At 44.7% G+C, this 15,792-nt stretch overlaps 1 protein-coding gene across 2 annotated transcripts in view; it reads left to right on the top strand.

The window, feature by feature from the left end:
• The first annotated feature begins 4,714 nt into the window (after positions 1 to 4,714).
• The window catches only part of atrnl1b (attractin-like 1b), a 96,961-nt gene continuing 85,883 nt past the window's right edge, over positions 4,715 to 15,792 (top strand). For both annotated transcript variants that reach the window (XM_036529520.1, XM_036529512.1), the window contains exon 1: positions 4,715 to 5,941. In XM_036529520.1, the coding sequence (XP_036385413.1) occupies positions 5,691 to 5,941 (251 nt within the window). In that variant the 5' untranslated portion in view covers positions 4,715 to 5,690. The remainder of the gene's footprint in view (positions 5,942 to 15,792) is intronic.

Genomic DNA, 15,792 nt, shown 5'->3' with positions numbered 1-15,792 from the left:
TTCACAGCTCGCTGCAGATCGACTCCACCACTCCTGCAGTTCTGAAAGTGCCAGAACCTGTGGGGTCAGGGTGAGGATAGCTTTGGGGTAGCTCTCCAAGAATAAGGCTCAGCGGAGAGATGAACTGAGAGGCCAGACTTTACGCTTTCCTTTTAGAGGACAGGAACGAAGGCATGATTTCCATGTCTTCATTCCATCAGGGATATTAGAGGCGCGAGAGGCGAGGCAGGCGTGTGCTGGGAGGAAATTGGATTAAACGGATTGTTTTGGATCATTAAGCCGCTACCAGCAGGTTCCACTTACAGTGTCCTCAGACTTGCTTATGTTCTTAATAAAGACTGTCAATCAAAACCGGATAAACCCTAAGACTAACCCTCTCATTCTCTAAAACACTAACCCTCTCATTCATAAAACATTAACCCCCTCATTCACTAAAACACTAAACCTCTTATTTGCTGTAACACTAACCCTGTTATTCATTGAAGGTTTGTTTAGAGGCAAAGAAGGCATAACCGGAGGAAACTATCAGAACAATTTTGTATTGTTGCAAATTTCTGCATTTGCTGGGAAGGTGACTCTGTAATAGTGAGAAAGTGTTATGTTTACTGTATTTACATTTAAATTTACATTTACATTTATTCATTTGGCAGACGCTTTTATCCAAAGTGACTTACAAGTGAGGTACAATACAACACAAGCGAAAAACCATACAGAGTGAACAATATTAGAAGTACTGCATGGCAAAATTCCAAAGGTTGGCCAGACGAGGTACAAACTAGCAGGTAAAGCTAACGAGTGTGTGAAACCATTACAACCAAAGCATTACGTTAACCAAACCATTACAACCAAACCACTACATTTATTTAACACAGCTTCTGCACACCGATATTTACCTTCTCTGTCTTTCACTTAAAAGTTGCATATTGTTAGGTTTTCACTTTCTCTCATCTAGTGTGTAATATTAATTTAATAAAAATAATAACCATGGGTTGTATTTATATAACACCTTATAGAGATCTGATGGTGCTTCATAGTGAAGCAGGCAGGACTCAGCACATTAGTCCCCGATATGTAGCTCCCACCAGAGGGGCACACGGTAGCCATTTTGCACCAAAACGCTGCCCCCACATCAGCTGAGGTGCACAAGGGGTGAAATATCTAAAAGAGTGAAACTGGGGGATTAACAGATGACCAGACTGAAAGAGTCATTAACAGTAATCATGTAGGATATTCCCTTATCTGTAGACCATAGACTTAATTAATATGTGTTTTATAACAAAAAAGGAACCCTGAGAACGTTTCCCATGCCAGCTGTGATTGCTGTGAGTTTACTGAATGACATGATGGATCACTCACATTACTAACAGCAGTTATATGCAGCAAGATGGTCTCTGCAGGCTTCGGCTTCCCTGTAAGATGCCTTTGTGTTACTCAGGTGTGTTGTGCTTGTGGACCACACAGTGAATACGATGCATGCCATCGTACGCGTAACATAATGACCGAGTAGAGTTTGATTTATGGCGATGGCGGTGGAGGTGTGTGAGGGCCCGGGGGATTCGGGTGAGCCCTCAGCCGGAGAGCTCATTATACACAAGATGAATGACCATCTGACTGATGGGTCTCGTCCTCTGGCTCCTGACCGCACTGGGTACGAGCAGCACATGGACCTTCATTTCAGCCTTTGTTAACATCTGGCCTTATCTTGTTTAGTGGATTTGAAGTGATTTTATGTATAAATAGGTATTTGGTTTTATCAGGGAACAGGTGTACCAGTATTACTTCATTGACTGAGAAACGCATCTAAACTGAGCCTAAAATCTATTCCGAGAGCTCCTGAGCAGCTCAGCTGGAAAGCCGCTTCAGTGTGAGCTGAGCCCTATGGTCTGGGTTTGAAAATGGCCGTGTCATCTGCCAATAATGACTAGCAGTGGTGTAACCAATCGGCTTTGTTCCACCGAGGATAGGGGCGGGGAGGTCTGCCAGGGTTTCCTCATCTCGGCACTCTCAAGTATTATGTAATTCGTTAGTTGCCTGTGAGGGGATTAGAAGACATCAGTGAAGTAAGGACTATCCTCCAATGAGCGCCCTCTCCACTGTGGGACAGAAAACAGGCATTGGCTGCCTGCGAGTGTATCATGAATGCAGAGGGTGTTGCAGTGAGACAAATCTAACAAATGTAATGCACAACTGCCAATTTCAAAAGCAAAAGCATAAAGGAGGGAAACATTAAAAGCATATCTATTCCAATCGCTAGAGCAGGTCCAGACTTTCATACACCTGATGAACTCTGACCCAGAACTTAATCACATGATCAGTTACCTATTTTGGCCTCTTTGGCTCTTTCTGTGGGGAAAGATTTCTGTAGTGAATTTTGAGCACTGCTCATACATGTACAGGAAGTCCCTGTTTCATGATGATCCAAATTTACAACATTTGTATGAAAAGGTTGTGGTTAATTGTTTTACAACAGGATTATAATTTGGGACATCTTTTAATGTAACTCCAAATAACTTAGCTGAAACATGACACTGCCATCCTGTGGGCTAATTGTCAGGCCCGCTTAATTGGGTTTTTTAGCCAAATAAGCACTGTGCAATGACAGATAAAAGGAAGACTACATCACTTTGTTGGGTTGTATTATTTCAATTCACTCTTTTCATTCAGTGAACCCATCAGTGTAATTGTAAAGAGCATTACCTGGCTTGCTGGAAGCAGCACGAATTCAGTGGCATCAACGTGGGAATTTTCAAACTACAAGATGATCTTTTGAAGAGGAGATGAAGAAGATGCATTTTTTGTATCATTTACATGTTTACACTGTTTCCGTTTCCCTGTAGCTAAATCTAAATGGTGCTTTGGGTGTATAAAACAAGCCAATTTACTCACAGCTATAAATCATACATTCTCCATATGTCAGTACAAAATAGCTCTACGACCCAAAGTCTTGGTAACAATATGACTCCAACCTCTTACTAACACACAGTACACAAGAGAGTAAGAGGCCTTTAGCAGAGTGTAACTGATTTTAATGCAGAACTATTTGCTTCAGTAGTTACTTGGTCAACTTCTGGATACTCATTTGAACTGATGTCTCAATATCCTGTCCGAAGGCAAACCCCTCTGGTGTGATATTGTGGCCTTTGGATGTTACCCACACTACTTTGCGATAGGGTACAATGAACAGATGCAACTATAGGCTCAATATGATGAAATAGACCATTAACGCAGGACGAACCAATGGTGACAAGTATTATTAACGTCACTGGAGGATTTATGGTGATGTAATATTGAATACATTAAGACGGGGTCTGTATGCCGTGTTAGACATGCCCTGCCAGACCGTGGCTTCAAGGACGGCTTACCTGTCAGTCAATAGATGGCAGATCGAAGACAATGAATCGCTTGTTGCTGTAATGTCCAAACCTTAGCGTAGATCTGGTCACGACACTAGTATTTACACTGCTTTATACATGCACGCTTATTTAAATATAGAGACATATTTACGGTATATCAACATATTATTATTATTATATTTTAATATATCTCATAGGCCTATGAACTAAGCCTTTATATGACAATTTTGATTTTTGTGTCCAGGTACGTAACCTTGTTTGTAACGTTTCATTTTCAGAATAATATATTTGTATTCCCGACTATACGGCTAACAGGGAACGCATTGGGACTACAACAAACACTTTTATACATATATTCGCTAAATGCGTATGTTCAACTAGCTTGGCTCGGTAGACTGTGTATACACTTGTTAAATCGTTTTTATTGGGCAGAGATAGCCTACTAGTCCAGAGACACTTAGGCTGAATGTCTGTCATTGCAACATATAGGCTAGCCTACTAAGAATGTCCGCAGTAACAGATATCGCATATCGCCACGAGCGGCAAGTAGCTCATGACTGAAACCGTCGAGCTGAAAAACATGTCAACAAAAAAGATAGAAGCAAACGGCGGCCATTGTTACATTGTACACCGCTTACAATAACTGAAAAAGCGAAATTCCCTGCGTGATCGTGTTAACATAGCATAGGCTATATGTAGCGTCTATCATAAGGATTCTTAATAGACTGGTGTTTAAACAACACTACAGTAAGCGTAAGATTTGTATTGATTGGAATCTTATATGTAAATAACATGTTTAATTTAAATCAGGAGACGATTCTGGCACAATCAAGGTGTCTGCCCCGTGGGGTTTAGGTCTTACTGATGATGCTCTACTGGAACGAAGATTCTCAAAATTTATTAATGACATTTTCACGTTTCATAATCGACAATTAGCCTACATATCGGTTACAGTAGATGACCACTCATGACCACATCTGAGAAAGTGTTTTGGTCGCACCTAGAGGATCATACATTGCATTTAGCTGTTTATTGAGTTTAAAATATAAATTACGCTTATTATTTATCATTTGTTATAATTTTCTTCATCGTCAAAGAAATTAACGACAACTATCATAGACTGTCAAATATTTAGAGGTTTCTAAAACATGTCCATGTACGCCTGTGATATTGTAAAAATGTTTATTTTGGTATCTCGATGTTTGATGAGAGAGAAGCCGATAGGGAAATGCACACGGCAGCGTAGCGCAGAATACCGCAGAGATTTCTCCTGAGCAGGGTCTGCGGCCCTTTAAATGACGGACTCGGCGCTGCGCATGCGCATTGTGCTGCGGCCGGAGTTTTCCCCAGACTGTGGAGCCGCGACAGCAACGCGAAGGATCTATCGCCGTGGGAGTTATGGGATAGAAATCGCTGATGTTTTGTGTACTTTTTGGAACTGAATAAACGGAAAACTCAACAAAACAAGGACCTGCACGTGTTCTAAAACGCATTCGGTCCGGGCATCTTTGGTAAATGAGCTCGGAAAAATGAGCAGACCTGATCATTTCTCAGGTTTGCTGCATCCTCAGGCGCTGCGAACAACACCGCCAACATCCATGTTATTGACTGCCGCTGAAATCGTTTTGGGGATTCGGACCTAAAAACAGAGAAGGATCATTTCGCCTTTTGTTCCTCTGGTTTTGGCGAGGGAAGAGGTCAGCGCTTTTGGGCGCAAGTATTCGCAGAATTCCGGTCGTTTTGGTTGCTGCATGTTTTTGTAAATAATTTATTCAGGGCTAACTGTTTGCGCGTTAAAATGGCTGCTCAAAAGATGTTATTGGAATAGAGTGGTTTTACAATAAACTGTTGTGAAGCAGTAATGGTCAGTCTTTAAATGCGAATTGTTGATCGGGGACGATGCGTTTCTTTTCACGGAATCTTTGCGATTCTGCCTTTTGGGGTGAATTTGCGACCTCTTTCTAACAGCGGGAGGTGACTAACAAGTACAAAACACCTTTGAATTCGTGGTCAAATGTTCATCTTCTTTTGTTTGCAGCAACATAATAAACCTGGAATGAAGTTGTAATGAATGAGTGAAGTCCGGGGATTTCTATAAACATGTACTTATTGCTTAGCTAGCATAGCTGGCTAGCTAACATATGTACATATTTTAATGGCGGAAAACGATCAAATACGCGTTTAGCTGAGGAATTCATGTAGCCTACTGTCTTGGCCACAAATGATTAATTAGTTTGAATTCTCGGAATAATTAAAAAAAACCTTAACACACAAAAGTGAGAAGACGGAGGTCGTACCAACACACCCTGCATCTTCCTGTCTCGATCAAATAATAAAATGGATGCTGGACATACGCTGAGAAAAGGGATGATTCTTTTCGCACCGAAGAAGTACGCGCACTGTGGATTGCAACACGTCAACAGATATTTGCTGATTTATATTATGTGTTACCTGCTGGTTTGTGCCGAAGGCTCCCCTTCCAAATCATGTGATAAAAACTGCTTTTCTGGAAAATGTTTCAATGGAACATGCGTCTGCGACCGCGGATGGGTCGGGGAGCAGTGTCAACACTGCCAGGGAAGGTTCAAGTAAGTCTCTGCTCCTGGTGAATGTGTTACAATTTAAGTGTCCTTACGGGCCGCTATCATTTTTTTCCTTTACTTTGTCTGGAAAGAAAGTAGCCTGGAACTTGTGTAGGCTGCGTTCTGCGGGCAGAACAGGCCCTGTGTTCAGCATTTGAACATTCCCAGATGTCGTGTTCGCTGCTTCGTTTTGAAGATCCATCCCAGTTTTGGTGTATTTCTGCGGAGATCCTTGCACAGCTCTTTGTTGTCGCCGGCCTGCTCCGTAAGAAACACCATCTGCCTTGAACGCCCGCAAAATTACCCTTGAATTCATCGCGACGGCTCCCGTCACTACTTACAATTTAACTCTTGAGAAAATGAATGTTTACTTATATTAGCAAACAAAAGCGATTTGTCATGAGCTCTAATGCTTACGAAAACACCCCCACCCCCGGGGTATATGTGTTGGATAGCGAGCATGAAACACACTTTGATGGACAAAGCCGTGAAAGAGTTTATGCTCAAACATGACAAGATTGCTTTGCAGATTTTGATGTGTTAATTGAAGATATGTTATAGTATTAATGCGCCTATTCAAAGCACATACTGATTGATGATATTTGACGTTATCACTAAAAAATAAATAAATAAAAATCGGATGGTGACGGATAACGCTCATGTGAAATTTTATTTAGGGTTCCCATAACGAACGCTGTAAAGTATTTTAATGTGTCCTTTAGGATGCATAACACTTAACACTGTTCAGCTAAGGCGTCGTCAATAATTAATTTGTTCTGAGCTCCGTTGTCAATAAAAAAAGTCCGGAATTCAGTTTGTTAGTTGGGTTAAAGGGGTAGCGTTCTTTAAAGTTGAATAACATTTTCTGCCTCTGACCAAAATGAATTGGTGTATTTAAGACTTGGACCACCCTCGGTACCTAATAACATTAACATAACAAAGATCCAAATATTTAGACAAGGCCCAAATCCTTTCAGTGTTAGCCTGAGTGGTGCTCTAGCTTCCAGGGTATTGCTATTAATGGATAAGTTTTCACTGAAAAAGTTGTTCCCCCAAGCTGTACTGCAGTAAAATCTGAACATATGTGGGGTTCAGCAATTCGAAAACTCTGTGCTGAAACTGTACTTTCTCACGCAGCCTTTCCGCACTCAGTGGAACTGTTTGTACAGAACTAATGATACTTAGCTTTGATACACGCAACATGTGTACCAATGGTTAGCCATCGCAGTACAGGCATAGTTTATTCATTTTCCATTTGAACGCAACACCGTGATTCAGAGGGAATCCAGTCGAGTATATATTTGTACTGGTACTCAGTGAACAAAGGAGGCGATTGCAATGGCCATTCCCAGAGGGGATTCTGCCAAAAACATATTTTTGTAACCTTTGCAGTTTTGCCTTCTTAAAAGCATATCTTTGCAATTCAAAGCATGTGGTGTAATCGCTTGATCGTTAAGGACACAAAGAAGGCTAAGCAGTTACTTTGCGGGTATATTTTTGAGGTAATATCGGTTTTAGAAACAGATATAGTACGCTTTCGTAGCCGTCAGCCCGTAAGACGGAATTACTGCATGTTTAGTTTTTTTTTTTTTTGTAGTAGTAGTAGGATAAGATCGTTGGAGCTGTCTAATGTGGCCATCAGCTTTAGAACTGGTCTCAGTATTAAACGGCTAAAGTAATAGCTACACGAATGTTTAACGTTTCAGTGTTTGTTCATAATGTGCTGAAAAGTTGCTTTAATAACGCTACTACACAGCAATGGGAACGGCAGGCGCTCTGCCGACCGTTCATGGCCTCCCTGTGTCTGACAGGAGATAGGAGAGGTCACACACCTCTGCCTGCTCCTGGATAGTGACAGGACAGGGAGGCTTCACGAACCCCAGAGTGGGCTGAGGTCTAATGCTTTATCAGTGAATGCTTATGGATTTGAACCAGTCTCCGGGTTTTGCTGTGGAAGGAGATGTGTTCATTTGATTGACAGCACATGGTTGCTCCCCACAGAGGACTGCTCTCTCCTGGCTGTTGGTTGAACGTAAAAAGAATTTGTGATCAGAGGCCCATGTGGCTGGCAGCCAAGCAGGTGGTTCTGTGTGGCAGTTCTGTGTGTTGGGGAGGGGAGGCGGCCAGGGGGGTTGCCAACATCAGCACTCCCTGATGGATATCACTTTCTCCTCATTTATTTTTTTTGACATTTTTGTTAGGCGGGTTGTTCGCAGAATGTGGGGGTGGAGAAGAGCTGAAAAGCACAAAGAGGAAACACCTGAGGTTTAAACTGCCACATCGGGTGGCATTAGAATGCTACAGACAGACAGACATGCATCCAGACAGAGAGGCAGGCAGGCAGACAGATAGACAGGCCATAGGCTGTCAGAAGCATAGGCTTTTTCTCTGTACTAAGCCAGTGAGATGGGAATAATGGGAAACACAGCATCTTTTGAAAGCATCTTATCAAAAGATTTGGATCTACAAACACTAACAAATAATGAAATATTTAGCATAGACCCTAAAAGCCAGATTGCAAAGGGTTTCCATTCCACCTGTAATATTTGGACATACACACCTGATATCTGGAAATTCGGATGAAAAAAAAATCATTGTGTTCCCGATAATTTCACTCTCACCCTCACCGTTACAGGAGAAAATGTTTAAAAATGACAAAAACGAAGTTAGAAAGTACAGCCTCAGCAGTTAATGGGGGAAAAGCCTTTTTTCTGTGTGTGAGCAGGAAGGGAGGTGCATGCAGTTTCCCACAGTGCACTGCAGGAGGGCTGGGGCCAGCAGAGGCTCCAGCTCTTTTCACCGATGACAGCTTAGCTACCCTGAGCCCCCTGAGGAAGATATGACTGTTCTGACAAACATCTCAGCACTTACTTTTACAATAGAAGGAAAATTCTATTTTTGCTCTTGCAAAACATGTAGTTGAACAGTTTGTGGTGGTATATTGGGTTTCGGAGCTCGTTATTGGATTATAAACGCAAGCTCTCTGGGACGGCTCACACCTTCTGTGGAGAGTCGGAAACCATTCATTTTTCCCAGACAGATGTTTAGTGCAAGAGAGACAGCCGCAGGCAGGGGGATCACTTCAGCCTCTTCCTGCATGAGCTAAAACCCAGTCAGTGATTCCCAGGTTAGAAATGATAATAAAGAATTAAATAAATGAAAAAAAAAAAGAATAAAAACAGTCTCAGGAGTGCTTAATGTGTCTCAGCTGCTTGTTCTCAGTGCAGACTGTCTTCCAGATTACAGTCTGAGCTGTGTCATTCACTGACAGACACTGGGAGCCTGGAGTAGCAGAACACTGTTAGTTGGCTTTGTTTTGCTGGGGTGAGGTGGGCTTCATCAGCTAGGTCCCCCCCTCCTGCCTCTGTAGCACCATCTAGTTGCTGACGAGGTGCATGCAAGTCACTCTGATGACATCAGTGGAGATGTGCCTATCCTCCAATTGGTGTTTGCTCTGTGGGAGTTGTGTGGAAGAATAACCACTGGCTGCATGTGAGTGTTTTGGGGGCCTTCATTTGTTTCACTGTAGGGCTCCTATGTGAGTGTGTGTGAAGAGGTGCAGTGCAGTGTAATACATTTGGCGATACCAAAGTGGGTGAAAAAAGGGGAAAAAGCATAAAGAAAATCCAGAAAATAAAGGTCTGCTGAATGTGTTTTCTGGGCACGGGAGTTGGTTTAGCCATCGTTTGCTGTTTAGCATTAGCATTTTTGTCCTGTTAGGGCAGTGTGTTGTGAATGGGTCCTCCAGTGTTTCATGTGCCTTTGAGAGAACCAGCAGGTGGAGGGGTCCAGTTCTCAGGTTCTGCACCTTACCTGGCCAGTCTGATATGTCACTGCTGGTGTATAATAAGCAGACTGAGGCAATTGGATGTATTGCCTGTATTCTGAGTGAGACTTTCCAGTATTGTGACTGAAACTACAAGACAAAACTACAAGAAAAACATTTACGTCAAGGATATATTATACAGAATTGTCGAGTTCTGCATATATACAAATAGGAAATGTAAAAGAAGGTGTTTCTTTATGAAATTGTGCTGTAAGTGAAGGAGACAACCAGCTGTGCAGTCAGTTCCAACTTGTCTTTGATTCCCCTCCCTCCTTTCTATAAGATCTGTGGGTTGTGTATACACAGATAAGCAGCTGAATGTGTAGGTATTGATGTCTCTGAGTGTGTGTGTGTGTGTGTGTGTGTGTTGTGTGTGTGTGTGTGTGTGTGTGTGTTGTATCTGGTTTGGTGGGATGATATTAGAGGATGGACAGGTTGTGTTGAGAGAGAGAGAGAGATTCATGGCGGTGGGCCACAGCTCAGTGGAAACGGCATCGTTCTGTTTTTCAGAGAGGTGTGATTGTTTCCCTCCCCCACAGCAGCAATGCTCTGTGTCTGTGAGCACTGCTGTAAACTGTTGGGGAATAATCAGGTGGGGTGAGAAGGTGACTGCCGAAATCTTTTTTTGACAGTTGTACCAGGAACGCAAGGTTTTGATGTTGCTATAAAAAGTTAGCCTAGACGAGCAGGCTGTGGAGGTTGAGACAGAGTGTGTGTGTGTTTGTGTTTGCGTGTGTGAGTGCATGTGTGTGCGTGTGTGAGTGTGATCACAGCTCTAGATGTAATTTTCTGTCCCTTTAAGCTGCCGTACCCACTCCATTCCAGACTGCTGGGTGGAGGAGGAGAGCATCTCTGAGCTGTAATGTGAATGGCGTTTGACTGAGCTTCAGAATATCCCAAGAGTGTCCCTCTGTGGGCAGGGCCACAGGCAACTCAGTGACTGTAAGGGGGACTGTGGGACTGTGGTGTGTGTGTGTGTGTGTGTGTGTGCATGTGTATATGTGTGTGTTAGTCCAGCTGCTCTGCCGGTTCCTCTCTCTGTTAGGAGCTTTAGTGGTCTGATATAGCGTGCCATTGGGGGCGGATGATGATGCTGGTCAGAGTGGAGATTCACCACGTTGGAGTCGAAAAGAGCATCACTCACTCCCACATCTCTGCTTGCTGTGTCAGGCTTCCATCTTATGCTGAGTGCAGAATCCATTTCCTGTGTGGAGTATGTGTGAATGAGTGATGTACATGGAAACTTTGTAGTAATAAAAGTTGTGAAGGCACTGGACTCTGAACTTGATAATTACACCCCCTGTGAGTGTTTCATAAGGTCTGTTTCATTGTAAGAGAGCAGCGGGACAGTTTTTCCAGAGCCTCCGAGTCCCAGCAGATGAGGTGTACATGGGGAGTGTTAGTCACTCATCCGCAGAGCGAAGGTGGCAGCAGCAGGTGCATTGTGGGTAGTGTGAGGGCGACAGTGTAGCTAACAGAAGAATTAGTAATTAATAGCAGCAGCAGGGCGCGAGCTGGGTGGGTGTGATGTCATGACCCAGGCCACCTCTCTGTATTCTCTGGAGTCGTGGAGCTGCGTTTTCACTTGTTCTTGTGTTTTAGTACTGGGATCTGATTGGCTAGTTGATGACCATTTGGGAGGTGTCTTTCTGTCTGTCCTTTCTGGAGATACAGTGTGTATAGAGCATCTCATAGCCTCATATCTGAGTGTGACTGCAGGTTCAAGCAGAGGCCCCTCTGTGCTGGACATCGGTAACTTTTTCCAGCAGAATTAAATGCTGCTTAATGCAGCTTAGAAAAGGACAGCAAATTTTTAAATTTTGGAATCAGAATCAATCATAAGCAGGCTCTTTAGCCTTCTGTCTGATCCTGTCAGATATGGAGTAAGACAGAGATTTGCAGCTGCTCGGTGGAGGAGTGGTCTTTAAATGCCTCTCTGTGAGAGTGGCTGGATGTAGGAGAATAGGATGTAGTTTCCATTGTGTCTGCAGTCCTGTATGACGGTGCTGGCCATCTGCGTGGCAGATGAGGATAAAAGAGACTCTGTTAGGGTGATGGTTTTGGTTTAAGGGGCACCCCTTACCTCCACCCTCAGCTGAAAGTTATTCTTGTCCCTCTTTGTGCTTTTTTTTGTTTCTTTTTTGATTTTCATTTTTCTGCAGCCCAGGCATGCAGTGTTCTTTTTATCATTGCTGCTGAAATAAATGACTGATGTGGAAAATTTTGCATGCTGCGGAAATGTGTGCCGTACCTTCTGCTGTGGGGCTTGTTTTGGGCCCTGGGAAGCCCCATAGCCAGCAGGCTGAACTCTGGGTAAACAGGTGGCCTGCATTCAACCCCATGGCCTTTTCCCGTGGGTCGGATCATTTTGTGTTCTCCAGAGGCCTTTAGGTTTGAGCTACCAGGTAGAGCAGGGTTGATGGTAGCATTGAATGAGGTCTGTGCAGGAAATGACCTTTGATCCCTGGGGATTTGCCCTGGACAGGGAGTGGCTGTGTGAAGCAGAATCCATTTATGGACGTGATTATCACATGTCCTTCTCATGAGATATTAAGCTAATGCCATTTAATGGAGATATGAATGGATGAAGTACATAATCGTATGTGTAATGGAGATACTGAATATCATATGTAATGATATATTTATGGGAGGTGATGGTAAATACCTCTTGGAGTCACAGTGATTGGAGTATTTTAGTCCGTGACTTGTGAGTGCTGAAGAGCTCTGAGATGCCCCTAGTCAGAGCTCTGACTGGACGCTGTATCCATCAATCGCAGGTGCTGCTCTGCTTTAAGTGAAACAAAAGAATAAACGCACCTTCTCCGCCCTGCTTGCTGTGGATTGGTCAGAGAGAGGTTCAGCTGCTGCTCTCTGATTGGACAGTGATGGATGTCTGTGTGAGGCGGGTGGAGTTAGGGCTGGACACAGACAGGAACTGAGAACTAACCCGACAGGCAGCTTTAATGTGTCTTTAATGGAGAAGGACAATTACTGCGGTGCTGCGGGGGAGACAGAAAACAATGGATTTAAATAAATGTCTGCTACGTGCCAGGGTCTTGGCTCAGCGCTGTCTGTTCTTCCAGGGGAGTTTGTTCAAGTCTGAATCTGTCCTCATTTATGTAGTGATCCATTACATCTCTGAGTTATTAATTGTCTTTACGGTGCTGTTACACACTGCCTTTCTCTTTTGGCACTTCACCTGTAAACCTGATTGAATAAAAAAATGTAGTTGATTCCAGAGAGAATACAAAAACAAAGGGGTTCACCCCCACACCCCTGGGGGTTCATGGATTGTTTGTGGTGCCAAGGCAACAACAGGTGTAGATCACCTGCTTCTGTCCTGGAGACCTGTCGCTGTTGCTCAGGGTCCCTGTTGATGTTGGTTAACATAGTGACTATGATTTTAAACATTGTAACCATGATATTAAACATTATAACTATGATATTAAGCGTAATATCCACTCTGTTATTCCACCCCTGCTCTGTCGGGTAGTGCGGCCTTTAACCTTGGCTTGGCTTATTGGAGACAGGCCCTACAGTTATTCAGTTGGTTTTTGTGCTGAATCTCCAGTTACGTCTCTGCTGTCTTTAGCAAGAGCACTCCTCCTGGCAGTGGTGTTGTCCTCATGTTCCAGCTCTGCAAACTTCTCTCCCGTCTACCTGCAGGTAAAACCACAACACGCTGCGCTGTTAACTGCCAAATGCGGTTTCCCTGCGGGTGTTTGGTCATTTCATTTCATAACCATGTTGCTCTTGGGTGTTGGTGACTCAGGGCGCAGTGGTACCAGTCTGGCTGGCGCATGCAAAAGAAGGCGCCTTTGGAAAGGCCTTAACTCAGGAATGCCAGGGAAACATCCCAGGAAAACTGAATCACTCTGACCTTGGGGTGGAGTTTTGGACAGTGCTGGGGAGATACAGCTGAGAAACAGTGCATGTGAGGGACATAGACTGCCGAGACACAGCTGAGAATCACTGGTGCTGGAACTCAGGGTGTAGGTGGTTAGTACAACCTCAAACCTGGGGTCCGTACTGACTCGGTGACCTACGACCTCACCTCTGACAGCAGCTGGAGCTTCACAGCAAGTGCTTATAAACTCCTTTTCACTGAAAACGTCCTCTTTTGCAGAACGAGTGCACATACACTAAGAGCAACAAACACAATCACACATGCTCACGCACACACTTGGGGCTGGTGGTAGCCATACTCCCTGTTTGACCTCTTCTCTAGTTGTTCTGAGGCCTAATTGAATGGTCTGATTCTCATACACGATCGGGTCCCTGCTTGTGCAGAGTCCAGATCAGCTGTGGCGTAGCTGGAAGCCATCTGGAAACCCAAACTGGCGGCTCTCCATTGTTTAGTCCCTGATACAGCAGCTTGGTGGGCCACCAGTGCGTGATTATGTGAGGTGATGAAAGTGGATATTGACCTGTGTATATACAGTGCTGAGCTCTCTTTTCTCTGCACTGCCCTGAAGGTTCCACAGTAGCCAATCAGACACACGGCGTATGCTGGGTGCAACCCTGCCTCCCCCCCCCCCCCCCTCCCGGTACTGTCCCTGGTTATTTGAAGTCATTGATTGGAGCGCTCTGAGAAAGTGATAAATCAATAAGTGATGAGTGTGAGATGTGATAGGTATCAGTGGTTTGCACTTGGGTTCTGAGAGCGTTTGCTCCCAAATGTGGGCTATGCCGAGCTGTGGAGAGAGATCAGAGGCAGAGGAAACGAAGCTCGATCACCCTCTCAGGAGCTGTGGCTTTTCAGAAAAGCTCTGACTCGCTCAGCATTTCCCTGTAAGTGCGTCAGTCACACCTGCCCTCTCCCACAACGGGACTCCGCCCACTCCACACCTGCACTTCCTCTCCTGTGCTGTGTCAGCTGCTGTGAGTTAAGCTCCACCCTCCTGGCGGTCTCTACCCTTGATGCACTGCTTTGTACAGCAGGGCCTCAGTGTGTGGAGTTTCAGCTGGATACTGTTTCCAAAGGAATGGAGCATTCTTGAGGAAATGTGACAGCTTCTGTGCAGCAGTGTAAATATTTACTCCCTGTAACTAACTGCTGGAGTTAATAAATGATTATATGTCCTTAATAGAGTTTTGCTATTTTAATTTGCTCCACGGTGGGAAAGGGGTATAATGAGCCAGGCTGGTTCCAGCTCTATGGTAGGAAAGGGATCCACCTCTGCAGTGGACAAGGAATACAATGAGGTACCCTGGCTCCAGCTCTTCAGCGGGAAAGGGATATAGTGAACCAGCCTGGTTCCAGCTCTACAATGGGAAAGGGATATTAGAGGTCCTGGGTATCTCTGTGACTGTACGGTCTCAGGAGAGGGGAAGGTGTTCTAGCAGTCCTAGTGTGCAGCAGTCTGAACATCAGGCCAGAGCACAGTCTATCCACTGCCACCAAAGCATTGTGGGTAACTCAGCTCTGCGTACGCTTGGAGGAGGCGGAAGAGGAAGAAAGCTCCTCTCGCAGTGCTGACACACTAAGCTAAGGGGAGCGTGACAGAGCGTGACAGAGTTGCATAAGAGATTTGGGGGAACGGTGTGTAAACGAGGCAGGGTGAGGCAAGCGCATCTGACGAGACGACGGGGAGCAAAAACGCGGCAGAGTCCCCAGGAGAGCCCGGAGCGGAGAGCGAGTCACAGCCCAGGAATCCTGCTCGTATGTACAGGAAATACGTTTTTACAGGCGTGGAGGTCAGAGGTGAGGATTGTGATTGGCTCAGAGAGGGAGGAGAGATGCTGGCAACGGATGATTGAGGATCGGTAAAAACACCCAGGATGTCGGTCGTGCGGCGTCGGCTTGATACTCCGGAGCAGAGATGAATCTAGAACACGCTCACCCAAAACAGCTGAGGATCCAGTGTGGTGTCTCGTAACCTCACTGGCTTTGCGGGGTACGAAACCCCCTCTTTGTTTGCTGTGCCTGAAAGCGCCCAGCAGTCAGATGGGTTTGGTCGCACAGCCACCAGGTTCACCCACGCAGAGAGACTGAGAATGACACTCTGCAGGGTAAGCGTCAGGGTTTGGC

Source organism: Megalops cyprinoides, chromosome 1, assembly GCF_013368585.1.
Source record: "Megalops cyprinoides isolate fMegCyp1 chromosome 1, fMegCyp1.pri, whole genome shotgun sequence".
Classification (NCBI taxonomy): domain Eukaryota; kingdom Metazoa; phylum Chordata; class Actinopteri; order Elopiformes; family Megalopidae; genus Megalops; species Megalops cyprinoides.
Note: the sequence above shows the minus strand (reverse complement) of the source record. Positions and strands in the feature narration are given on the sequence as shown.